This window comes from Bipolaris victoriae (genome assembly GCF_000527765.1).
Source record: "Bipolaris victoriae FI3 unplaced genomic scaffold scaffold_56, whole genome shotgun sequence".
NCBI lineage: Eukaryota > Fungi > Ascomycota > Dothideomycetes > Pleosporales > Pleosporaceae > Bipolaris > Bipolaris victoriae.
In genome coordinates, this window is record NW_014575336.1 from 41,690 (window position 1) to 65,848 (window position 24,159).

The 24,159-nt window shown below is 52.0% G+C and overlaps 13 protein-coding genes across 13 annotated transcripts; 5 read left to right on the top strand and 8 right to left on the bottom strand.

Moving 5' to 3' along the window:
- Nucleotides 1-65: 65 nt before the first annotated feature.
- COCVIDRAFT_38858 (hypothetical protein) lies at nt 66-2,060 on the bottom strand (the record flags this gene model as incomplete). The annotated part of the gene is made up of 1 exon (XM_014699874.1): nt 66-2,060. One exon carries the CDS (start codon nt 2,058-2,060, stop codon nt 66-68), a length of 1,995 nt encoding a protein of 664 aa, XP_014555360.1.
- A 1,550-nt stretch (nt 2,061-3,610) lies between these two features.
- COCVIDRAFT_102613 (hypothetical protein) lies at nt 3,611-4,467 on the top strand (the record flags this gene model as incomplete). The annotated part of the gene is made up of 3 exons (XM_014699875.1): nt 3,611-3,686; nt 3,753-4,262; nt 4,322-4,467. 3 exons carry the CDS (start codon nt 3,611-3,613, stop codon nt 4,465-4,467), a joined length of 732 nt encoding a protein of 243 aa, XP_014555361.1.
- A 75-nt stretch (nt 4,468-4,542) lies between these two features.
- Nucleotides 4,543-5,406, bottom strand: COCVIDRAFT_102477 (hypothetical protein; the record flags this gene model as incomplete). The annotated part of the gene is made up of 1 exon (XM_014699876.1): nt 4,543-5,406. The coding sequence occupies one exon, from the start codon at nt 5,404-5,406 to the stop codon at nt 4,543-4,545; it is 864 nt and encodes a 287-aa protein (XP_014555362.1).
- Nucleotides 5,407-5,600: 194 nt separating this feature from the next.
- COCVIDRAFT_102620 (hypothetical protein) lies at nt 5,601-6,405 on the top strand (the record flags this gene model as incomplete). The annotated part of the gene is made up of 2 exons (XM_014699877.1): nt 5,601-6,002; nt 6,058-6,405. The coding sequence occupies 2 exons, from the start codon at nt 5,601-5,603 to the stop codon at nt 6,403-6,405; spliced, it is 750 nt and encodes a 249-aa protein (XP_014555363.1).
- Nucleotides 6,406-6,651: 246 nt separating this feature from the next.
- Nucleotides 6,652-8,601, bottom strand: COCVIDRAFT_102569 (multicopper oxidase; the record flags this gene model as incomplete). Its single annotated transcript, XM_014699878.1, has 1 exon — nt 6,652-8,601. One exon carries the CDS (start codon nt 8,599-8,601, stop codon nt 6,652-6,654), a length of 1,950 nt encoding a protein of 649 aa, XP_014555364.1.
- A 768-nt stretch (nt 8,602-9,369) lies between these two features.
- COCVIDRAFT_102572 (hypothetical protein) lies at nt 9,370-10,570 on the top strand (the record flags this gene model as incomplete). The annotated part of the gene is made up of 2 exons (XM_014699879.1): nt 9,370-9,940; nt 10,005-10,570. The coding sequence occupies 2 exons, from the start codon at nt 9,370-9,372 to the stop codon at nt 10,568-10,570; spliced, it is 1,137 nt and encodes a 378-aa protein (XP_014555365.1).
- Nucleotides 10,571-10,639: 69 nt separating this feature from the next.
- COCVIDRAFT_102509 (hypothetical protein) lies at nt 10,640-11,766 on the bottom strand (the record flags this gene model as incomplete). The annotated part of the gene is made up of 2 exons (XM_014699880.1): nt 10,640-11,528; nt 11,588-11,766. The coding sequence occupies 2 exons, from the start codon at nt 11,764-11,766 to the stop codon at nt 10,640-10,642; spliced, it is 1,068 nt and encodes a 355-aa protein (XP_014555366.1).
- A 653-nt stretch (nt 11,767-12,419) lies between these two features.
- COCVIDRAFT_102552 (hypothetical protein) lies at nt 12,420-14,756 on the top strand (the record flags this gene model as incomplete). The annotated part of the gene is made up of 2 exons (XM_014699881.1): nt 12,420-13,953; nt 14,008-14,756. 2 exons carry the CDS (start codon nt 12,420-12,422, stop codon nt 14,754-14,756), a joined length of 2,283 nt encoding a protein of 760 aa, XP_014555367.1.
- A 158-nt stretch (nt 14,757-14,914) lies between these two features.
- COCVIDRAFT_102512 (glycoside hydrolase family 62 protein) lies at nt 14,915-15,892 on the bottom strand (the record flags this gene model as incomplete). The annotated part of the gene is made up of 1 exon (XM_014699882.1): nt 14,915-15,892. One exon carries the CDS (start codon nt 15,890-15,892, stop codon nt 14,915-14,917), a length of 978 nt encoding a protein of 325 aa, XP_014555368.1.
- Nucleotides 15,893-16,610: 718 nt separating this feature from the next.
- On the bottom strand, nt 16,611-17,776 carry COCVIDRAFT_17068 (hypothetical protein; the record flags this gene model as incomplete). The annotated part of the gene is made up of 3 exons (XM_014699845.1): nt 16,611-16,850; nt 16,975-17,248; nt 17,496-17,776. The coding sequence occupies 3 exons, from the start codon at nt 17,774-17,776 to the stop codon at nt 16,611-16,613; spliced, it is 795 nt and encodes a 264-aa protein (XP_014555331.1).
- Nucleotides 17,777-19,370: 1,594 nt separating this feature from the next.
- Nucleotides 19,371-19,769, bottom strand: COCVIDRAFT_17069 (hypothetical protein; the record flags this gene model as incomplete). Its single annotated transcript, XM_014699846.1, has 1 exon — nt 19,371-19,769. The coding sequence occupies one exon, from the start codon at nt 19,767-19,769 to the stop codon at nt 19,371-19,373; it is 399 nt and encodes a 132-aa protein (XP_014555332.1).
- Nucleotides 19,770-20,695: 926 nt separating this feature from the next.
- Nucleotides 20,696-21,982, bottom strand: COCVIDRAFT_27708 (hypothetical protein; the record flags this gene model as incomplete). Its single annotated transcript, XM_014699883.1, has 1 exon — nt 20,696-21,982. One exon carries the CDS (start codon nt 21,980-21,982, stop codon nt 20,696-20,698), a length of 1,287 nt encoding a protein of 428 aa, XP_014555369.1.
- Nucleotides 21,983-22,249: 267 nt separating this feature from the next.
- COCVIDRAFT_27709 (hypothetical protein) lies at nt 22,250-23,750 on the top strand (the record flags this gene model as incomplete). Its single annotated transcript, XM_014699884.1, has 2 exons — nt 22,250-22,378; nt 22,464-23,750. The coding sequence occupies 2 exons, from the start codon at nt 22,250-22,252 to the stop codon at nt 23,748-23,750; spliced, it is 1,416 nt and encodes a 471-aa protein (XP_014555370.1).
- Between the last annotated feature and the right edge of the window lie 409 nt (nt 23,751-24,159).

Below are 24,159 nucleotides of genomic sequence, written 5' to 3' on the forward strand. Positions count from 1 at the left end.
GATAGACTGAACTTTGATATATTCTCAACAGTAGAGCAAAAGGGAAAACTGACATAAACGACTGATCAACTATAACTTCCCGCAGCCCAACTCCCCCGGCTCTCCCTTGAATCCCGTCCCTCCCACGAAATCGTAACCTCATTCGGACTCCCATCCTTCCCCTCAATATAATCATACTTGATCCGCCTCCACCTCAACGCGCGATGCTCCTTAATCTCCTCGCCACTCATATTCAACCCACTCTCCCCAATCTTCATCACCACCGGCCTCAACAACATCGCCATACTAAAATAACTATCATCCCTCACAATCGTGCGATTCGCAAACAGCACCAGCAAACACAGCGCCAGCAACTGAATGAAACAGATGCCGCCCAGGATACCGAGGACATACGGCCAATCGACATCCAACTGCTGGCCCTGCGACGGCACCGCCGTCTGGTTCGTAAGGTTATACTTGACGCCGTGATCGTCAAACGCAGCGATGGCGCCAATGGTAAACCGCATGAGCATATCCTCGACGTCTTTGGCCTCGACATTGCGCGCAGGCGACCACTTGGAGCCCTGGCTGTACGACCGCGATTGGCGATCCGTCCACTGATTCCAGGGTATCCCCGTCCAGCCTATTGCGCCGGCCGCGATACGCGCGAAAGCGTCGTTGCCGTACACGGCAGCGCGGTCTTCAGCCGAGTACGTAGTAATGTTTTTTTCGGCGTGTGCATGGTAGATGTCCAGTAAAGTACTGTTGCAGAGGAAGAAGGAGGTTTTGTTTACTTTGTTGCCTGCGTCTTGGAGGACGGTGAAGTTTGTGCAGCGGGGCCCGCAGGAGGCGGGGACCGAGGCGGTCCAGGTGATGGAGCCCCTGGCGGTTTCGGTGAGGTAGTATTGCGAGTAGGCGTCTTCGCCGGGGCGGCGCGCGTTGACGTACGTGCCTTTGACGACGGTGCCGTTGCCGACTTCGAGTTGCTCGCAGGTGGCGTGGGCGGAGACGCTGCGCGAGGAGCTGAGGTAGTTGGTGTAGGGGTGCGCGGGGTCGCGGTTGAAGAAGCGGTAGTGGTACATGCCGTCTGCTTTGTAGATGGGGGTGCCGGAGAGGCCGGAGAGATCGTATTGGATGTCGCTGAGGTTGAAGACGGGGTAGGCTGTGGCTTCTGTGCCAAATGTCCATGCGGCTTCGAGCGACGTCTCGTTGGCGAGGCTGCTGATGCCGTCTTCGCGGGAGCTCTCGTCGACATGCCAGACGTTTAGGTTGGCGACGCTGACGTTGCCGGGGACGAAGAGGGGGATGGCGGAGTTGTCCATGGGCCAGAAGAGACTAAGCAGCGCGACGAGGATCTGCGAGCCGATGTTGATGGAGAGCCAGACGAAACATGCGAGCCACATCCACTTTGTATCGTCGTCACGTACGTCCTTGAACCATCGGAATCGGCGTAGCCACTTCTTGCCGCGGAGCCCAGGCATCGAGATGACCATGAGTTTGGCGACTCTGGCGAGCGAGCCAAAGTGGAGGATGAGGTCGAATACCTCGAGGCTGACGTACCGCCGAGCGAGGAATGACCATCGGAAGAAAGAGGCGTAGTGCTTGAGCGAAGCCAGTAGGTTGAGACCTAAGCAGAGAGAAAGGCCAATGGTGAGCGAGTTGAAGATTCGAACGTCGTTCTTGGACAGCACAACGGGGTTGATAAAGCCCTCCCAGCCTCGGAGGGTCAGACACATTGCGGCGCTGAAGAAGAAGGTTATCAAGAGCCGCTCCGCGCCGTTCCTCAAAAGGTTTCTTCGTGCTTCGTTGTGGTCAAAGCGCTTCGCATGGTGGTGGTGGTTATGCCGCTGTTTCTTGGGCTGTAGTCCGCCCTCCAGGTCCAAGGCTGAAGTGCTTATCTTGGCATATGCGCCGTTTTTAGTCTCTATTATCTCTGGAGAAGTGACTGTGGGTGGTGAGTAGAGTGAGCTATCGATCTGTTGCATGGCAACATTTCCACTGTCGTAGCTTGTTGTGTCGAGGGGTGCTATCAACGGCTCATCGTCGTCGTGTGCATTGCTGGTTGCGCGACTGCGCTCCATCTTTGTCCTTCAAGGGACCGATTGGTTGGGGATTTCGAGTTTCGAGTCTGACAGTCGATACTAAAATCTGTGTAGAGTTGTACTCCTAGCATATGTTAGAAGAAGCACAAAGGACCAGGATCTCAGCGTATAGGGCTGACGGAAGGCTGCATACAGGTCTGATATCAATGGTCAACCAAATTAAGTTGTATGCATGAGGCCCGTATATGCGCGAATCGAGCTCAGAAATACAAAATGCAGTGTAGTTGAAGAGAGTTGCCCCGAATTATCATAGAGGGTCTGATTGAGGAGCAGAGCAGCGATTGCGATGAAGATAGTTCTTAAACAAAATACGCCGTCCTTATCGACACTTCGTCCTGTCCCACTGGCTATCGCGTTTGGGTGCTGGGTCTAAATTGGGGGCTGAAAGATGGGGGTGGGTGGCCTGCGGAGGCGCACCCACAAGGCTCTCTCGCGTCCGACCTAAACAAGCTGAAAAGTGCGTAGACTGTGACTGGAGAGCAAGCGTAAAGTTACCATGGTACGCGCAAGCACACAATGGATAGATGGATATTTTTATCTTTACAGCTCTTGTCTTTGCAGAACTACACGATTAGTAGCACATCGACACAGCCCCCGTACCCCGCCTCTATGTACCACAGAGTTGCACTCATATCACAACCTCAAATGCTGTGAAGCATATACCACAAGTAGAAGGCCGCCCAACTAGGGATGTTATTGTTAGATCATGCAATTTGGTGGCCGCGAGACAATTCGACAAGGTTGATCTTGCCGTCGTGCATTTGTACTGGCGCAGCCACGTTGAGGAATCGTGTGGGGGCTGAAACAACCACTACAGTACACGCTTGACGCGACAACAAGGAAATCGCACGATTGCGAAGAGGGTCCTCGGAAGCTTGAGTCCAGTATAGCTGGGAACATATAGAGCTGTTTCAGGAACACACTGGGGTCTGCATAATCAATGCGAGTCGCGGTGGGAGGAAAGAGTATCAACGGCGTTGCCAGATGTGGGAGGCGGGAATCATGAATTGGGCATTTGTGTGCGTGTATGCATCACTCAGGTGTGGTATAAAGGCATAGACATGTTGAATGTGGTGCATTGTATCTGTTTCAACGTAGTTTTGAAATGATGGACGTAGTTGGTTATGCAGGAAACGTGAAGGATAGGCTGGCATGTGTAGACGATGTTACTCAAGTGGGTCCGCAACTCCAAGGCGAACCGCACGTTTTCAGGCGTCCGAAAATCTTGCAACATAACTCCAGACTATTAAGCATTAACTAAATTCTCTGGCACTATCCCGTATCAATACACAGTGCTTGACCGGAAATATTCCGTAGGTGTATGTCAGCGAAAAAACAAAGCCATGCCATCCTTCGTGGCCGGATAGATCGTCACTTCCCCACATATGTACCACAAGATGACAAATGTAATACTGAAACCAGGCGTGCAGTCTATTGACTGATAAGGATGAAAAGTATAGCTAGTTGATATTTCAACTCCTCTTCCAATTCCACCATACACCATCCTTCACCATCGACCACCAGCAACCATGTCCTCACCAAAAGTCACCCTCTTCGACCTCCCCAGCAGACAAGGCACAACATGGTCTCTGAACCCCTGGAAAAGTACGTGACTTTACCTCCCCCAACATAGAAGCAATGTCCCAAAATGTTAAACAATCGCCTCCACAGCCCGCATAGTCCTCAACTACAAATCCATCCCCTATAAAACTGAATGGGTTGAATATCCCGACCTTGCCCCCAAATTCAAAGCCCTAGGCATCCCTCCCAACCCTGAGGACTCCCCAGGCTACTTCACCGACTACAGCAGCCCGGCAATCCAGTATGAAGACGGCACATACCAAATGGACTCGTGGCCCATTGCGCATTCCCTCGAGAAGCAGTATCCGAACCCACCCCTTCACCTCGAGGAACCCATTGTAGTCAAAATCCGAGATTTCATCAAGGACTTGATAATACCGCTGGTTCCCTTGGTGCTAACGCAGGTGCCTGATGTGTTGCTGAATGAACCCAGTGCAAAGTACTTCTTGGAGACGAGAAAGAAGACCTTTGGGAAGCCGTTGGGTCAGGTGCGGGCGGAGGCTGATGTAGAGACGTGCTGGGCAGCAGCAGCTGGACCGGCGAAGGAGGTGGGGGATTTGCTGAGGGAGAAGGAGGGACCGTTTTTCTTGGGGGAGACGGGTGAGTTACATGCAATTTTGTGTCGGAGACATTTGCGGAAGGCTAAAGCGGTGGTGTAGTGTCGTATGCGGATTTTATTTTTGTGACTTTGCTGCAGATGTTCAAGCGGATTGATCAGAGTGTGTTTGAGAGGTATATGGCACTTGACGAGACGTTTCCCAAGGTTTTTGAGGCATGCCAGCCGTGGATGGAGAAGCAGGATTAGTGTGGGGAGTGTGTGAACGAGCAAAGACAACAAGTTTGGAAAAGTAAGATATGGTTTGTCTATATATCTATCATGTCATATATGCTCCCCACGTACGAACAGCGGTGTATTAGTCCTTTCCAAGATATACACAACGTTGCATACCTTTGGCCGGTACGTCACAGAGCTGTCATTCTCATCGACCTGTGCTTGAGATTCTACATTGTCGATTTCGCGGCGTTCGACCAAGCGCCACAAGTCAGCAGGATGCGGGAACGTCATACCTTTAGGAACCACATCTGATGCGGCATCAAGGACATCAAAACGGTCTTGCGAGTACGACAAGGCTATCCAGCGGGCTCCGGGCTTTGTGACAAGTGCCAAGTTGACTGCCATGACAGCTAATGGGTGTATGGATTCCTGGGACGCAGCCGAAATTAACTGCATAGGATCATGGGAACGGATTGCTACGGGATATGGCACTGGGACAGTGATATCGTCGCAGCAAGCAATGGCGTCGGACGTCGACTTGTCGACTACAACAGAATACGAGGCACGTGAACATGCACGCAGCAAAGACTTGTAGTCGAGGAGATCGACAACATCCCAACGCATACAAGGCGCATGAACACCCTGAATATTGCCTTTTTGCTGGCTCTGATACTGGTATATTTCTTCCTCGCGGGCCTTGCCAATCTGTATGGCCACGTCGGAGTAGTCCAAGTTGTGGATCTGGCCCGGGCGGTCTACGTGGGAACGCAAATGCAAAGAGAGCAGTGATGTTCCACAGCCTATATGCAGAATCTCGGGTTTACCCGCACGGCTGGAATCCAGAGCATCGACAAGGTAGGGATCCAAGGCATTGGGCTCCTCCAGCCAATCAAAGGGATCCATGTTGGACGTGAAGCGCTCGTCCCAGTAGGCTTGGGATCCAAATGAGGGTGGGGAATTGGAAGGCATTGGTAACAACCTAGAAGGAATTGCGGTCCGAATTATGTGTATTGCGTGGGTATGTCAAATATGTCATGTGCAAAGATGAAGCAAGGAAGAAGAGAAGAAGTATGAAGATGGGCCGGCCCGAGCTTTCTCCGCGCATCTGAAGATCTTTGGAATCCCCACGACCATGTGAACTCACCCACACACCCACACACCCCATGGCTACCCTCGAATCGATACCACGCTTCCTCCTCCCGCGGGGACCTCTCCTCCTGCGAGTGCAGCCCCGTGCATTCGCTCAACTCCCCGCTCCGGCAACCCACCGCCGCCATGCCTCGTCCATCTCACCAAAAGGCCTCTCCGAAGAGTTTCGAAGACGGCGAGAGGCACAGCAGGCCAGAGGCACGCCCGTGATACCCCAGCCCGATAAATATCGCCCGCCCTCGCACAGCAAACGCGCGCCCAATCGCCAATTGGAGAACAGAGTCTATGGAGCGCCTTTGTCCGAGGAAGACCGCAAGCGCATGGCAACAAAAAAGTACCCCAACATGATGAGTCCCGAGGGCACCTTTTCGCACTGGTTTTTGCATAACCGCGCAATTCACCTGTGGATCACAATGGTGTGTTTTGCGTCATACCGCTCTCTATACAACCCCCGCTGACCCCACTTCGCAGGGCATTCTCGTCTCCCTCGCAATAGCCGCATGGTACATGGATTTTATCTCCAAGACTAGTTTCGGCCATTTGCTCCCTACACGCAAGGACTTTATGCGCCACCCTATCGAGTCGTCCTCGCGTTTTGTGGAGGTTTACAAGATGCACATGGAGCACACGTCGCAAATGTATCAGCAACAGCGGCTGAAGAAGGCGGAGGAGATCGAGAAGAGGAAGCAGTATAGGCTTGAGAGGCAGAGGGAGGCTGAGGAGAAGGGAGAGGAGTATGTCGAGGACCCGAGGTATTATGTGGGTGAGGATGGTATTCGCAGGAGGAGGGTTAAGAGGTGGTTTGGTATCTGGGAGTGAGGGCGGGGTTTGCCATATTGTCGGGCATGGTGAGACTCGGCATCAGAGTGGGAGATGTTGAGGGAGCACTGCGCCGCAGCAGTGGGTGGTGTTGGGCAGTCGTAGCGGAAGACGGAGATGAGTGGAGAAGTCGAATCACAGACTGCGTCAAGCAATTCTGTTTCAAGAAATGTACGTTACGACATGTAAGATATAAATTATTAAGCCTGTGCAGCAAACTATACCTGCACTTCTCCATCAAAAACTCTACTCTTCGTCATCCCCATCCCCCCTCCAACCCTCCCACACCTCATCCCCAGGCACCATCCCCTTCTCCACCCCACAAAGTTCATCTACCTCCCTTGGCACTCTCCAATTCCTCATCCCCTCCACCCCTGTCGCAAACACCATCATAAGCCCCGCCTCAGTATGCCACCCAATATGACAATGAAACGCCCACACTCCCGGGTTATCCCCTACAAAGCTAATAAGTAACCACCCGTACGCCTCTACACTCGCCGTATCCCTTCTCAGCGGATTCGTCGTGTCGAAATTTTGCTCGTGGAGGGGCGAAGGAGGATACCCATGTCCTTGAGCTAGCACGAAGAACTTGTAGCCATGCAGGTGAAAAGGGTGGGCTCCATCGTCGAAGTTTTGGATCAAGAGGGTGATTGTTGATGTGGGAGAGGTGGTTTGATAGGTTAGTTGCTTCTCCCGGGATACCAAGGGTGAAAAGCCATCGTGGAGTGTTTCTGTGCTGTTGGTGGTAGTGGAGGAGTAAGAGGAGAGTAGGGTTTGAAGAAGTGGCGCGGTGTTGTTTATGCGGAAGGAACTGTCGTTTAGGTAGCCTCGGGTGAGGCGCCACTCGCGGGTTTGGAATGAGGAGCGGAGGTAGAGCGTGTGGTCTGGGTCGATGGGGGGTGCTGCGATGGGGATGGTGGGGACGAGGAGGGAGGTGTTTAGATCGCGGCATTCGACGTCGATTATTTCCGGCCATTCTTTGCTTTCTGGTGCTGGAATTTGTTGGTCGCCTGTGTTGAGAGGGGGAGAGTAAGATAGTACGGCTCGGACTTCCTCTTGCAACTCGGGTTCTTCGTATGCGAAGCAGTGCGTAACCATTCTCGCTCTGATCCAATACGCTCCTTTTTTCCCCAGCTCTTGCTTCGGTGGATTGAGAATGATGCTATATCGTTGTGCAGGACTAATGTTCAGACGATGAATGCCCATCGGTACAACATCCGTGCCATCGACTTCTGTAACAAACACCTCATGCTCATCAATCTGCAGCGCGAACTCTGCGAATGCACCAACGTTGATAACGCGAAGTCTTGTCCTGGCCTCTGGAGAAACATTAAACACCGCATTACGCCGATCCGTAGCATCGCATTCTCTCCCCGGTAAGTCATCGCACTTGCGTGTTCCCCGCCCATTGATAAGTGCAGCCTGCGGAACAGGCTCGTCGTTTTCGTTTCCAGGTGCCAAATATTGCTGCAGTAAAACCGAAGAACTATCGTAATAATGATCTGAAAGCATGACCACGCGGTCATGGGTATACGCCATCTTTTGCAATGACTCCCCCTCGTTTCGCCCGTGGATTATCAGCGGGCCAACCAGTCCATCCGACGCTTGCATGCTGGCGTGCGAGTGATACCAATATGTCCCTGATTGACCTGAGACACGGAATCGATAAGTGAATGAATGGCCAGGCGCAATAGGACATTGTGTCACGCCTACGGTGCCGTCCATCCAGTTTGTCCCGTTTTGATACAGGCCATGCCAGTGGATGGATGTTGCGTTACTGGCATGATTATGAATATGTACGACGATTTCGTCGCCTTCATTGCATTCAATCAAGGGCCCGGGGAAGGTGGCGTTGATGAGTGTCATGGGGCGGTAGACACCGTCCGGGTTGAGTATGTGGTCTGAGATTATCCATGTGTGTTCGCGTGTTGTAGGTGGTGCGTTGAAGTTCCATCTTGGAGAGAGGATGTAGTCTTCTTCTGGCCGGATACTTGTTGTGTTGGAGGCCGTGAGTGATGTCTGAGGCGAGGGTTTGCTTATCAGAACTTTGTGTGTGAGGACAAGGAGTGTGCATGTTAGGAGAATGACAACGAAAATGGATTTGATCCAATGCCGTCGCCTGTCATATTGCGTATTTCTGGTCCCTTTACCCCAGCCTTGCCCTTGCTCTTCTTCTGGGAAATCATCGTAGTTCATATCATCGTATTTAGAGTCGTGTAACAGGCCAATCTGCTCCTGCATCTCCCGCGGAGCCGTGTCGGACATGTCCTTCATGTGGAAACTCTGGCCGTAACCCATGGTGAGTATCTTGCCAACTCTTCCTCTCCAGTATCTCGGATATGGAAAGGTCCTGTTAACGTGTAATGCAAAAACGTCTAGCGTTGCTAAGTCGAGTCGAAGCAAACCAATAACCAAGGCTCAGTTCATCATATTTCCCATGGTCCCTAGAATCAGAAAAACGAAAATCCATGACTTCCCTCGCCACCGTACGAAATGCACAGGGATCCCCACTCACATGTCGTTCAAGGCCCCTGACCAACTTTCGTGCGCATGTCATGTTCTATCTTTTGTGTGCGTCCTCCAATACCCGCCAACTCCTCTAGTCCAATCAGCCCTGCACGTTCAAATGCGGGATCCACACAAAGCTTGTCGACCTTCCTAAAAAGCTTGGCCTTGTGTACGCATGCGAACCGCTTATTCTAACCGTATGCCACGGGCGAATTATCAACATGTTTATTGGCTCTGGTGATATTAGCACTACTGCAGGAAATATCCCAGTGCGAGCCGATTGATGCCGTGTGACCAGAAAGATGGAAGAAAAAGACAGGCGGCGTCCGAACTTTCTTGAGATGTTTGTTGGGATCCGAGGTTACTCTCGGTGGTATTTTTGAGTAAGTATAGGGGTCCATGAATATGAAGTAGTAAACCAAACCCTGACATACTTGACAGATCTACATTGTCACCATGAGAACTCCGTTCATCCTCTCGCTGGCCCTTTTGGCGAACTTGAGCCCCGTCTCCGCCCAGACAACGGTCAAAGGCAAGGCATTCGACCGCATCGCTATAATATGGCTTGAAAACACAGACTACGATCTCGCAGCCGGCGACCCAAGCCTAGCATGGCTCGCGAAAAAGGGCATCAGTCTGACGAACTACTTCGCCGTCACACATCCCTCCATGCCCAACTACGCAGCCGCGATATCTGGTGACTACTACGGCATCAACCACGACAACATGGTCGCCATTCCTTCCAACGTCTCCACGCTGGTTGATTTACTGGAGGCCAAAGGAATCAGTTGGGGCGAGTACCAGGAAGACATGCCATCTGTTGGCTTTCAAGGAAAATCATATCCAAACCCTAAAACTGGAGCAAATATGTATGTACGGAAACACAACCCAGCTGTGTTATACGATTCAGTAGCGCAAAACACGGACCGGCTAGCCAAGATAAAGCCATTGACGATGTTCAAATCGGACCTGGAAAGCAACAAATTACCACAGTGGATGTTTATCACTCCTAACATGACCAGCGACGGTGAGTCCGCCGCAAGACCATGCTTTCAGCGCTCTTGAATAGCTATACTGACAAAAATTCCCAGGCCACGACTCCACCGTCACAGTCGCCGGAACCTGGACCCGAAAATTCCTCGAACCCCTACTAACCGACAAAACCTTCATGAACAACACCCTCGTCCTCGTCACATTCGACGAAAACCACACCTACGGCAAGCAGAACCGCGTCGTGGGCATCTTGCTCGGAGACGCCGTGCCCGCCAGCCTCGTCGGCACAACCGACAACACGTATTACAACCACTACAGCGAGATTTCCACCGTGCAGGCAAACTGGGATCTCGACACCCTGGGCCGCTGGGACGTAGGCGCAAATGTATTCAAGTTTGTAGCTGCGAAGACGGGGGATGCGGTGCGAGCGTGGTCTGGAAAGGTACCGCTGAGTAACATGTATTTCAATGCTTCGTATGCGGGCAAGCTGAACAACAAGAATACGTCTGTGCCGTGGCCGGTGCCGAATACGGAGGCGGTGTATGCGGGGAGGAGTGTGTTGCCGGCGATTGCTGATGTGTGGGGGAAGCAGGTTGATCGGTCTGCGTATACAACTGCGCTGGAGATTCCAGATGGCATGCATCCTGAGGCCGAGTTTAAATAGTGGGATATTCGAGTTTATATATACAGAGATTGATGATCGGTAGTGTTTTTCCACCATACACCCAATATATTATACTGCCCATTGCCTGCGAGCCGCAGCTTTGGTTTCCTCTTTACTCTTCACGTTCCTCCGCAGCACAGCACCCACGATCTGTATCCTACACACATCTGCATACGCGCCCTTTCCAATCTCCTCAGGCCACATATCCGGATGCAAAATCGTATACTCGGCAAGTTCCCCATCTCCTACTTGTTTCAGCTTTTCCAGGAAAGCGTCGTGTCCAGGGTCGGCGGTCGGTATCGCGACGCCGGTATATACAACGATGATTCCGTTCGAACTCAAAAGTTTGATACCTTCCTCCACAATACGAATCGAGATGTCTAGACCAAACCCCGCGCCACCATCTGCATATATAGGCAAGTCCTTGCCATCGACGCTAGAAGCGATGTACGGCGGATTACTCACAATGAGATCAACACCTCTTCCCTTTATCTCCTCGGGCAAAGCAGCATAGAGATTTGACTCGGAGAAATCAACCTGCACTCCTGCCAGTTGCGCATTGACACTGCCCAAGCTGAGTGCTTGAGGATTCAGATCCAGACCCAACACCTTGGCCTGCGGGTACGTTCGTGCCATGTGGATCGCCCCGGCGCCAGATCCGCAGCATACATCGATGACCGAGCTTGGCGCTTGCGGGAGATGCCGCGGTACGGTCTGCAGGAACGAGATAAAGAGATATGTATCCGGGCCGAAGAATACGGAATCTGAGGAGGCGGGGAAAGAAGAGTGGATGTAGTAGAGCGAGGTAGTGTCCGAGTCGTGGTTTAGGGGGTCAGGTAGGTAGAAGTTTGACACGCGGATGGTGGAGCGGTAGGTTTTGTTGTTGTTGTCAACAATGGCTGAGGCTTTGCATAGTTGCTCGAAAATTGCATCGGGTATTATGTTTTTCAGTGTTTCTCTGAGAGTACATTAGTCTCGGTTTAAATGGGATTCTTCAAAGTGCATGACGGAATTTACCTTGTGCATGATAAATTCCACCCAAAGAAATCTGATGCAGTCTGCGCATCTTCTGTCGAGACATTCGAGCGTCTTTTTTGGACTACTCTGCCTTGAGTTTCTGGCGAGGGACATACAAAGACGTAGTTTGATTTCGCCAAGTGCTGGGTGAGTCCCTGGAAAGCGGTCGATTCCGTCATGACCGCTAGAATAATGCAATTATTGTTCCGTGGAGGAATTTACAACACAACGTGGGCAGAGACGCGGCCGTTTTGTCTAGACCGAAGCGCGTGGTTAAAATCAATGGTATGCAGACAGGCGCACTACGCCGCGGAGCGTAGGACGAGTCAATGTGACGTCGAGTTTCTATATTAGACTGCAATGACGAGGTTTACTTTTATCCTGCTCGCGTCTTGGCCTACGACAACGGAAAATCATTCTCGGAAACGTGATGCCGTACAGAGTGAATGCGAATGGGAGGAATGCAAAGAGCCTCTGCTTTTTTTGAGTGATGATCGCGCTAAATCAGTATATAGATGCTAGTACGTGCAAAACGGACAACGTTGGTGGCAGAAATAGACATTTTGTGCATTGCGGGGTGCGTGCTGGCTAACCTCATGTCGTCTAGCTTACGATCGTATGGGTCCGTGATGGTATTGACAGAGCGGGTACCAGCTGAATTGTACACCGTCACCGTTGGCAGCATGATTTGCGCGGCGCATCTACCCGCAGATGGATCCTCCGCCACATCTGGGCCGACTATGGAAAATAAATGTATAACATTCCCCGATGGCCAGCTTGAGGGTTCAGTTGTACCTGTAGACATTACAAACCACAACACTGCCGCGCCACAATGTATATTCTTCAAACAACTACGGCCGTTCTGATTGCATTCCTCGCGATTCTTGCATACAATGAAGTTCGGAATCGTCTAGCGAGAACCTGGCCTAGGAGAAAAGACTTGGAAACACCACACAGTCCTACCAGACCTATTACCAGCGACATCAAGCCATTCATTCCGGATCCCAGTTTGAACAAGTCTCTGGATTCCGTTGAACCTGATGTCATCGACGAAGATTTAGCGAGATTCAAGCAGCTCTACTACAAGCTACACAACCTGGAGTACCATCCTGAAATCATACCCGAGTGTCGCGGACTGCTTTTAGAACTACTCTCGTCGACGATTGCCGACGCAATCAAGGAACCGGACAACACCATTCTATCTGTCGAGCGCTTTTCACCCGATACTTTGAAAGACTTTCTCGCAGCAAAAGATGCCGATGTCACTAACCGATGGGAGGAGTACCTGGCTCGGCGGCGAGGTGGAGAACCGCGTGAAATGTTCGGAGACAAAGAGGAGGCGAAATGGTGGCTAAAGCAAGCTGCCCCTGTCAAGTATGTTGATGGCGCTTGGCTCGGACACATCAATAAGATGAGCACGCCATTCAAGTACCGTCAGATCACCAAGAACGCTTGGCAGGTTATGTCAGAAGAACTAGGAGACGGGGATATTGCAAAGAACCATGTCCATGTCTACCGGGAGTTGATGGAAGACATTGATGCCAGGTTACCTGAGGCCGATTCGCAAGATTTCATTCATCCCCGTCATAGATTGAACGAAGTGCGGTGTTGGAAGGCCGCCATGGCCCAACTTACGATATCTCTGTTCCCACATGACTTCCTGCCCGAGGTCCTGGGATTTAACCTGGCGTACGAGAGTCTGCCTCTCCATTTACTGAAGACCGTCAAGGAACTCCGTGAACTGCGCCTGAATCCGTATTATTTCGAACTTCACATATCCATTGATAATGCAGATTCAGGCCATGCTGCCATGGCCCTGGATGCAGTGTTAAACTATATGAAATTAGTAGCAGATGAACAAGGCGAAGAAGCAGCTCATGTTGCTTGGAAACGTGTACAAGCTGGTTACATTCTCGCCGAGGGCTTACCTACGACACCCGAGAGCCCGTCACTCAAATCAAAAGTCGAGGATCCGTTTCCCCGTACCGACACGGAAGCCCAAGTAGTAGCCATCTTTACAGCCAAAAGCTCCGTCGCCCACAAAATCCACTGTAACAGTCGTCTCAAAATCGGTAGACGCTCCCTCGTAGATTGGCTAGAGCCAAACGCCTTCAAAGACCCAACATGGCAGCGAGACTTCCTCCACGACCTCAGCAACTGCAAACCCTGGGTAGTCAAAGGCCACAGCGCCCAAAGCCGGCTGATCAAAGAACTCTCGTGGGAAGGTAAAATGTTCGGCAGCTTCACCGAAAACGAAGTGGGCATCGTCACCGCCTGGATCAACGAGCTTGCTTCCCCACCAGCCGCACTCGCAGCTTCGGACCTCCTCGATGCAGGAAAACAAGCCTACTACTGGGACTTTACCGGTCAAATCTCCGAACCCGATGATGATAACAATGTCGACGACGGCTTGCGTGCAGAGCGCTTGGACATTCTTACCCACTACCCGGTTTTTCGCCCGCAGCAGCATCTCACGGGGCGCCTGTCGAGCGATCTTGCGATCGACTGCGTGCCGAAGTTGGACTTTTGTAAATTGCATCTAGGCAGTCTGCTCCCGCTGTGGTTCGCGGCGCCGGCGCTGCTCGAGGGCCTGCCGGCCGTGCCTGTCCGCGCGGCGAGCACGTTTGGATCTGCTGCTGTTCGTATTCTGCGGTCTCAAGCTGGCTTCAGCGCCGAAGGCGCGGGTGTAGCAGGCATGGACGAAGTCCACCGAACTGATGATGGCGAGGCGGTTGGCATCGTGGAACTTGGCCTAGAGTTGTGTCGTAATGCAGGCTACCAGCAGCCGTGTAATTTGCGCGAGGCAGTGTCGCTGGGCGAGCCCGAGTCAGCTGCTTTTGCGGAATGGATGGTTGCGACGAGTATGCGGTGGCTAGTGCACCGGGATGCCCTTGTTGGTATGGCTTGGGCGTTTATGGAACTGCACGAGGCCTGGACCCAGTGCAAAGGGGCGGTCCCGTTGTTATCTGCCAAGAGCATGGCCATCTTGCAGGAGATTGCGATTAGAGAGAGGAAGAATCTAGAAGTGTGCAGGAGCGAGATATACCAGCATAAGCAGCGTTGGGCGGATTTTCTCCAAGGAGTTGCAATAGGCAGGCAAGCCATCGAGTCATGTTTCACAAGAAGTCACTCAAAAGGTAAGATAGATGGATTTTCAAAGATAGGTTGAAGAATCAATTGATGCCTCGCGCAATGCCAAAGAGCCAAAGCCAGTGGCCCAAAATAATATATATACGAATTCCACCACAAACTGAGCTATATACAATCTCCCACACAAAAATTCATTTACAATGAAGGTACCTCGCCAGGAGCCGAGCAAAGAACGCTCTACTTCTTGAGGGTAAGGACACCGGGCCTGTAGGGGAGACGGTCGTAGTCGCCGCCAGAGTTGGGGGCACGGCCCTGGTACAACAGCTGCAGGTTGCAAGGGTCGACGGTCATGGTCTCGTCGTTGGTGACCTTGACAAGATCTCCGTGGGAGATGTCGTTGGTCCAGGTGGCACCACTGTTGGCCTTGCCGGCGAAGGGGTTGCTCTCGGTGGCAGCGTTGGGGGTCCAGCTACCGCTGAGGCTGGAGGCAGTGAAAGAGCGGAAGTAACGGCCGCCAGAGCCAACAGCCTCAACGATCATGAGGTAACCGCCACCCTTGACGGTGTAGACCTGAACAGCCTCGAAGAGGTTGTTGGTGCTGTCGCTCATGATGACGGTGGAAGCAGTGCCGAAGCTGCCAGGGAAGTTGGCCTTGGGCATGCTGCTACGGTAGATCTTGCCGTTGTCACCGGCGAAGAAGAGGTACATGTTGTTGGCGTCACCAATGACAGTCTGATCAATAGCACCAGTGCTGCTGCCGGAGATCTTGCCAGAGAAGAGAGTCTGGACACCACCCCAGCTGTTGGGGTTGGTGGGGTCGCTGGAGGTCCTGTAGGAGAAGGTGGTAGGTCCCCACTGGTAGGCCAAGACCCAGATGTTCTTGGGAGCGAAACGGAAGAGGGTAGGGGCAACAGCAGTGAAGGAGGTGCCGGTCTGGGAAGCAGAGGCCATCTCGCTGAAGCTACCGAAGGGGCTGAAAGCCATGGATCCGTACTTGGATCCAGTGTCGTGGTTGGTAGCATAGACAATGTGCTTGCCGTTAAGGCTGGAGATGGTGAAATCCTTCAAGTTGGCCCATCCAGACTTGGGCTGGGCAAGAGCGCCGGAGGAGGTCCACTTGTAAGAGGTGGGAAGCTTGCAGCTCTGGGCCGAAGCAGTGGAAGCCAGAAGGGCGACGGCAGCAGCCGAGAAGCTAAGGTCGGGAACGAAACGCATGTTTGGTTTTTTGGGGTGTTTGGTAGTTGGTTGGTTGAATGAGTGAATGTGATGCTGGTGAGCTGGATGACTATTAGAACGAGGGCATGTATAAGATACTTATACCTGGAGCGATGCTGTCGGGCCTACGAATCAGAAGGCATGCCGTGTATCACGCCTTGCCCACGTACCGCTTGAGGGTTGGCCGATTCAGGACTGGGCTCGGGAACCTAGATCTCCTGAGCGTGGAAATTGATCATCCACATCATGCGTCTACTCTCGGTATGGCATATTGTTCCGTTGTTGTGGGTATATTAAATTACATGATGTTTCAAGGGAATTGACGCGACTGCACGGACGGCAATTCTCCGTAATGCGGGGAACGCACGGCAAAGGGCACGTAGGACTGCAGAAACAAGTGAGGCTGGGCAATTCCTTAATCTACTACTATATGCATGCTTAAATCCTAATGCAGGTATGTGCTGCACCCCATTCGCCTAACCCGCTAGCTTGGCGACTATGTTTTGACGTCGACGTCAATTCGTCTGATGTATGACCGGCCGACTACGTACCAACACTGTGCCAACAAGCAGCCCTGTTGGCGTCTCTTGCGCCGAACAAAGAAACATGGCCTGCTGCGCTGATTGCCAGGCCCCAATCTCGGCGGTATTGCTCCAAAAAGTCCCACCGGGTGTTTACCAGAATCCGCGAGTGTTCCTATCCGATGCTAGTCTCTCCACTAGAGCGAAACGTCAACACGCGATGAAACACCCGGTGGCCGGAATCTAGAAGCATGGGTGCCAGTGGCGCAAAAGTGCCACCAGTCGAAGGGCTGCCTCCGCTGCGCCCACAAGTCAAGACTTGGACTTAGCGGGTTTGAGGTTTGGCATTGCTTGATTGATGCCGCATGGACAGCTAGGGCGCGAGAAATTGTCCCTACACCGACGTCAACTGTGCTCTGCGCCTTAATCACGCAAAACTGCAAAACCACAATTATCGTGCTACAGCAGGGAGCCGCTGTAAGGAGCCGCAGCCCAGCCAACGGGTCCGAACGCGAGCCGCCCAAAGGACGCGCATCTACAGTTATGAAAACTATAACTGACGCAACACTCTCCGGCCATAAGCAAGGGCACTTTTTTGCCACTAAGCACTCTCAACTCCACTAAACAACATTCACTGTCAGTGGCCAGCAAACACGTGGGAGGAGGGTCAGCTTCTAGATCGACTCGCGGAATTTGTTCGGCCGCACAGATTAAAGAGTAGCGGTAACCACAGCGCTTGGATTGTACGCAGTACTTAGCCTTGCCAAGGCGGTTGTGAGCGTTGCCAATGTAACTCGGCCCACCTACCAAGCCCATGTCTAGAGTAAGGAGCATGCTGGACAAAAGATGCTCAAAAAATGCTACTTTGCACACCGGCTTTCGTCTCCCAAGGAGCAAATTGCTTACCACCCAACCAACATTAAACAGTACGTAAAAAAGTAACTTTTGCCGATTGCGCCCCTGGTTCAAAAAAAAGAGCCCATATCAATCTCTGAACAATCCATCAAATATTCAACCTTTGAACCTTTTTTCCCACACCGCTTGGCACATCTCCACTATTACACCGATAGAACACTACTTACAAATCTTCCGGAGTTCGCCCGCCAATGCCCGTTCCTGCGAGGTTGGGTGGGTGGAGTGGTGCAGGTGGATTCTCCTCTATCCGGGGTTTTTCTCCACGTCGGCTTTTGAACATCGCAAAGCTAGTGTAAAGTAGGTGTGGTGCTGGGCGCCCAGAATACGGAGTGGGACCGCCATTCCCCCCGAACACTAAGAGAGCAGCTCCTAAGAGATAAAGAATGGAAATCCTACGTGGCGGTACGGTTCCCCCATGGGGGCAATGTCGTGATAGGCTTAGATGCATGCACTCCTGATTCCTTCTAGCTGCGTGATGATGCTAGATTCCCGGCATATGCGCTATCTGCGCTGTACATAATTGAGTGATTACTTCCGACTGGAGGATTAAGTTCGTTCCAGTTAGTTATTGGTTCATTTTACCTGCCAGCCGCTTATGCACTATCCGAATTGCCATCCTTTTTTCTCCATAGCTTTTTCCATAGCTTTTCCCCATTACAGATTAATCCGGCTAAGACGGACTAAGACAACATCCGAGGTTCAATTGAAAACAAACTTGGACCAAGCAAGTTCTAGTTTCGATCGTTGTGACAAATGTTTCTGTTCTTGACTCGAGCCGCCTCGTCACCTACGTTAAACAAAACATCGCTAACAGTGTAGCATCTCTACTCACCCGCTACAAGACTAGCCTTGGAAATATTTAGACTAGCCTATTAATAGGCGTTTTATACGTGCTAGTTGTACATAATAGTGCGTGCATCATAAGAACGCCAAACAACTTGGTTGTGCGCCACAAACGCCATTCTAGAATACGCAACGCCAAGACCCCCCCAGTGACATGCTGCGCACGTGACATCAACTCACGTGTCCCCAAAAAACATCTGTGACAGCTGATGTTACAAACAAGACTGACAGCCGATTGAAACAAGTCAGCAAGTACCGAGGACTCTATTTGTGGCTTACGCTGATTGTGTCCTGACGTTTTGTCGTTGTTCTGTAACGACCTGTAACGTGTAGCTTACATTTAGACTTTTATGTTATCCCGCGATCGGCCAAAGTTTAAATGATACCGGCGGGCTGTCACCCAGACCAACTCCCGAGCTTTGTTTTCGCGTAGGGTTACTCGGGACGATTTACGAGGTCCCTGGTGTAAGTTACTTACGTTTGTGGCCTGGGGTTTACAAGCTGTCATATAGACATGGTATTGCCAATTATAGTCGGGAAGAATTCTGATTCATTGTAGCGGTGGATATGCCTGTTTCGGTAATTTATATATTACTCACTGTACAGTGGTGGTGTGACTTTCTTCATTTGCAACCTTCTGTTAAGTAGGCATCCACAAAGCGCACTGATATTGCAGAATAAGCTCTACCAAGCAAGGTGCGCAAGGGCAAACACTACGTTCCTGCATCATGACCCCGGTGCACTTGGACCTTTTTTTATAACTACTTCAAATCAAAAGAATTGCCGCTGAGGGTCTAGCAAATGCACATGCAAGTATGATGACTGGAATCCCTTGCTGAAAAATGCATGTCGTAATCGAAAAGACCTAGCATCACCCTTGATCTTAATGTTCCGAAAAAAATCCAAGATGAGAGCACTCAGTATAATGAGTTTTGCCACCCCTATCGGTCAGACTGATCTTTCGTTGGTGGAAAAACCTCACCGAACTTCATGGGTGTCCGCAAGCTAGAAGTAATGCCTAGGATATAATCAATCAGATATCTGAAACACAGTGAGCATGTGCACATACTCATGATTGTATGTTCCCCTATATCCCAGTGCCTGTCGCACCACCAACGAGGATAGTAACTTTTGCGTGTCCAATATACACGGTTTCCAGTCGCTTGTGGTCGATCTTGGTCTTGCAAGTTTCTGCCTAATCATAGGTAAACACCATCATCACCCTCATCTTGCGCTGTGGTGCCGTTGGTGCCCTCTTGCCTCGTCGCGCCGTTCGTCGCAGCAGGTGCACTTCCATTCGTTTTTCCATCTTCTTCCTTTGGCTTCCATGGCAGACCTCGCACATCCTGTACCTCGTGCTTGATGGCTTCTTTCCTCTCTTCGAACCTCTTCATAACCTGCTTGTTTTCCAGAAGGGCCTCGTAGCAGTCCTTGTCGTCATGTTCGCGCGCAAACTCCTCAAGTTGCTGGTTGCTTGATTCGAGATGCTTGAGTTGATTTGTGAGTTCCGAGTATTTTGCGTAGAGCGATTCAACAGAAAGGTCTTCTAGCGCTTTGGAGAACCGTGTGAAGGAGATGGGAGCAGCGTCGGCAGACATGGTTGATGTGAATACAGAAAACTGGCCTGGAGTTGCAGATGTGCTTCTAGGTTTGAGTATCGTTGTAGAAGTGACGAGCGGTCCGTAGCTCTTTGTGCGAGAGGTTTTCAGTGAGAAGATGCGGTGGTGGCGGAAGTCCAGAGGTAAAGCTGTTCTTGCCCGAAAGTTGTGGTGGGGTAGCTGACGCCATAACGATTGACCCCACTTCACTCACAATTGCTGCAGTGAAGAGTGATTACCAGACAAGCTGTAGAGACCACGTCTGTTTGTGTTTGATAGTTGATGGATATGGGTGATTCAGTGAATTTTGTACTGCGTATATAAATTAAAACATTTTGTTTATCTGTAAATCATGGCACTTTGGCGGAGTGGTTAACGCGCTGGCCTGCTAGTCCCATTCGGGAAAGTCAGCCAGTTCCTTCGGGAGCGTGTGTTCGAATCACACAGGTGTCGCACCAACCACGCATTTCTTTTTTGATTTTTGTCAAGCACTCTTCATGATCATCCTACGGCTGTTCTTTGAATTTTTTGCTCCTTGTATGAAACTTTTGCTCTCATAATTGGTATCTTGGTTTGTGAGACAATTTTCGCAAAATTTGGTATTCATTCTAAATGCTGATAATATCAACTATTATAATGAGTGAAAAACAAACGTAAGGACATGGTGGGCGTACAGGACTTTCCACGTTGACGAGATCAGCTGCTTACAAATTAATCATTGTAAGCGTATTATAATTTTCGTCATACCTGAATTCCATATATAATATTTTCGAACTAGACAATTCGGCTTCATGGTGAATAAATCCAAATTAACAGAAAGGCGTTACACATATAACCACAGATCAGTAGAACAACATCACGAGTGAAGTTATCTTACAGTTTAATAATACACGGTACTCAATTGATATTCTCTGGTACTGTCTCCATTACCTACCTGGGTTCATACCAGGCATAAGATCCGGCTTATCAAGCACCATACCCCTAAGCAGAATCCACTGTCTCAGACCCTCCCATTCCTCGCCCTCCTCATCACCTCGTCTCCACTCCTCCTTGAACCCCCATGCACACGCAATGCGATCCAACGCCGCACGCTCATCCTCTCTCAGATAACGATCCAGGAGCGGAACACCAGGACGCCAGACAACACGGTCGTGATGGTCGTTGTATGTAGTCAAGGCAACAAAGCCAAGGGTACCGGTGCACATAACGTAAGTACTCAGACCAGCGAAAGCGTAGAGTTTAAAAGTCCACGGGTCGATGAAACCGCTGTATACAGAAAGTTCCTGCGCAATCATGTAGAGAGCGAGGGGTGTGATGCCCGCTAGAACTCCCGGAAGACCCAATTTGGTGACCATGCGGTGGCGCCGCCAGGCAGGGGCGCGGTAGGTGTGGTCGACGACATCCAAGGCTAAGGCAAGGTCCTTTGCGTCGATTGCGGCCGTGAGCGCTTCGTCGGCGAGATCGGCGGGAATGGCTTGCTTTGCGGCTTTGGGGGAGGAACGGGAGAATTTGGGGGGCGAAGAGCCTTCGACTGGGATAGGCTTGTTTGCGTAGAGGTAGAGTGCTTCTGGGATGGTTTTTGGGCGGGCGAGAAGTCGCTGGAGATGGATGTATAAGGCGAGGACATTGGGAGAGAGGAAGACTTTCTCGTGCTTGATTAGGTCTTCGGCGAGTTTGGAGAGGTAGGATGGCGACGGGAGTGCATCGAGGCCTAGCTGCTGTGACCTTATTTTCTTTTCAGTCTTTTCCCCCTCATCGTTGCCGAGTCCGGACAGTATTGCTCCCGCTGAACTTTGTCTTATGGGTCCTTTTGTTCGCAAGGGCTGTCGGGACCGTATCGCTATCGCATTTTGCGCAATCTCCGTTAAACCTTCAAGTACCTCCAAGACCTTTGCCTCTGGCTCCACCTTGGGGGAATCGTAGATTTCTTTTATTCGAGCCTCCACCGCGGCCAAATTTGTTCTCAGCGTTGCGATGCGCTCCGACGTCTGGAAGCTTTCGTCATCGCCTCTTTCAGCTGCTGGTGCCGCGTTCCGGGCCGTCGTCGTAATGCTTCGTACGTGTGCCCGGTTGACTAGAGAAGATGATGGCGCAGTTTGCCGCCGTGTCGCGGGGGCCTTGACGGCTGATGTGAAGCGGAACGCGCGGCGACTTCCAGGCTGCCGCAGTATGTAGTCGCACAATTGACATACTGGGCGCGATTGGGGGCGCATTGGTAATTTTCCAGGGTTCATCGGGTGTGGTCGAGGCCACAGCGGGCGCGGTGAAGGTCGGGTGACGCAGCGGTGGGCGGCCGAGGATTGGGATGCCAGCTGCCAAGCTGTGACGGAATGTTCCCACCACAACCATCACTCGATCACCACACTCTGTCACACGTCGACACTCGCAACCAGGTAGCGAGTGACTGCACATATATCCAGAATCTTTGCAAAACAGCATAAAACAGCAAAACCAAATCGAAGCGCGGCACATATCCCACCATGCCACCACCACCCCCTCCGCCTCCGCCCATGCCGCCCATGGGTCGAGGAGCTGGAGGGCCACCGCCGCCACCGCCTATGCCGGGGATGAAGGCGCCGGGAGGGAAACCGCCGTCAGGAGCAGGAAGAGTACGTTGCATTCATGGCGGGGGCAGGCCAGACACCGCGCCTCTGGCTGTTGGGCATCAAGAGAGCTATCGCTAATGGGACACAGGGTGCACTTTTAGGAGACATCAGCAAGGGCATGAAGCTGAAGAAAGTCACACAAGTCAACGATCGGTCGGCGCCAATAGTAGGCAAAGTGAGCGGTGGGGCGAGTGCAGCGCCCATGGGAGCACCAGCAATTCCCGGTATGGGCAAGCCGCCCGCAGTCCCTGGGCTTGCGCCGCCAGTTCCTGGAGGAGGAAACCGCGCGAGAAGCAACAGTGATACTGACAGCGGTGCCGGACTGGCCGCACCACCACAGCTGGGAGGGTTGTTCGCGGGCGGCATGCCAAAGCTGAGGAAGTCGGGCGGTGTCAAGACTGGCGCGGACCAAGACCATGCGCCATACCTCTCAGATCCCGAATCAAATCGCGCTTCAGCACCCGCACTACCACGAGGAGCAGCACCAAAGCCTCCAGGAGCGCCCCCCTCAGCTCCTCCTGCGCCGCCAGGTGTACGGCCAGGTATCAACGCTCTTCGTGGAGAGTCGCGGCCGTCTTCAGTAACCAGTATCAGTGGAAAGCCCAAGCCACCACCGCCAATTGGAAAGAAACCACCTATCCCACCTCCCTCGTCTCGAAAGCCATCTAATCTTGCTCCTCCACCGCCAGCTCCATCCCCAGTTCGCGCACCGCCCGTGCCAGGAAGCGCCCCTCCTCCACCGCCTCCAGTTTCCACACCTTCCGCACCACCTCCACCACCGCCGCCTCCTGCATCAACGTCGCCACGACCCACTGGACTTCCTCCAGCGCCCCCTCCTCTACCTCCTTCGCCAGCGCCACGAGCACCAGCACGGTCGACACCGCCCCCACCGCCTCCACCGGATGACGATGAGTACGACCCGTATAAATACAACTCTCACGCACCCTCGGCACCTGCACCACCACCACCGCCTCCAAATGGTCATACACCATCACTCGCAGAAATAGCAGCCCGAAATAATGCATTTGGTCACTCAACACCCGCCGCTCCGCCGCCACCGCCTCCAGCCTCACCACCAAGCGCCCCAGCGCCTCCCCCGCCCGCCGTTGCGCCCCCAAGCCGATCATCCACCCCCTCGCGCTCCATGATAGACCCAGCCTCTTACACGTTAACAAACGGCGGTGGATCGAGCACCAAGAGCCACAGCAGTTCTGGCGGTGGCCAAAAAGGAAGAGTCCGACCCATCCACGACTTGCGCTGGCGATTCCAGGACGAAGGCCAGTTTCCCCGCCCCCGCGAATTCACGGGTAGCACGAAGAAATATCGGGCTGGAAGGGGGAGCAGTGTTCCTTTGGATCTTAGCGCTTATGAGTGAAGAACGACTCTTGGTTTTTGCTTGGGTAAAAAAAGATTTCAAATGAAAAGTCTGGAGCAAAAAGCTTTGGGGGAGTGCGGAGGGATTCTTCTTGGGTCTTCTTTTCGAAACTTTTTTTTATTTGGGATAGCTGACTAGCTTTCATGGCGGGGTAAAGGGGCGTGGGGGAAAGGGGGGGCTGGGGAATACATTGTTGACGTTTAGCCTTGGCGTTTAGGGCGCTTTAGTGGCTGGTTCTTTTTTTTCCCATCGTTTTTCTTTTTCTAGGGTGTTGGGTTCGCGGAGGGAGCAGGGGAAGAAGTGATTGTATTGCATTTTGGTAGATGGGATGGATTGTTTGTGTGTATGAGAGAGAAACGAAAATAAAAATTGTGTCATTGTCATGCGTGGATGTGTATTTTGTCTTTCT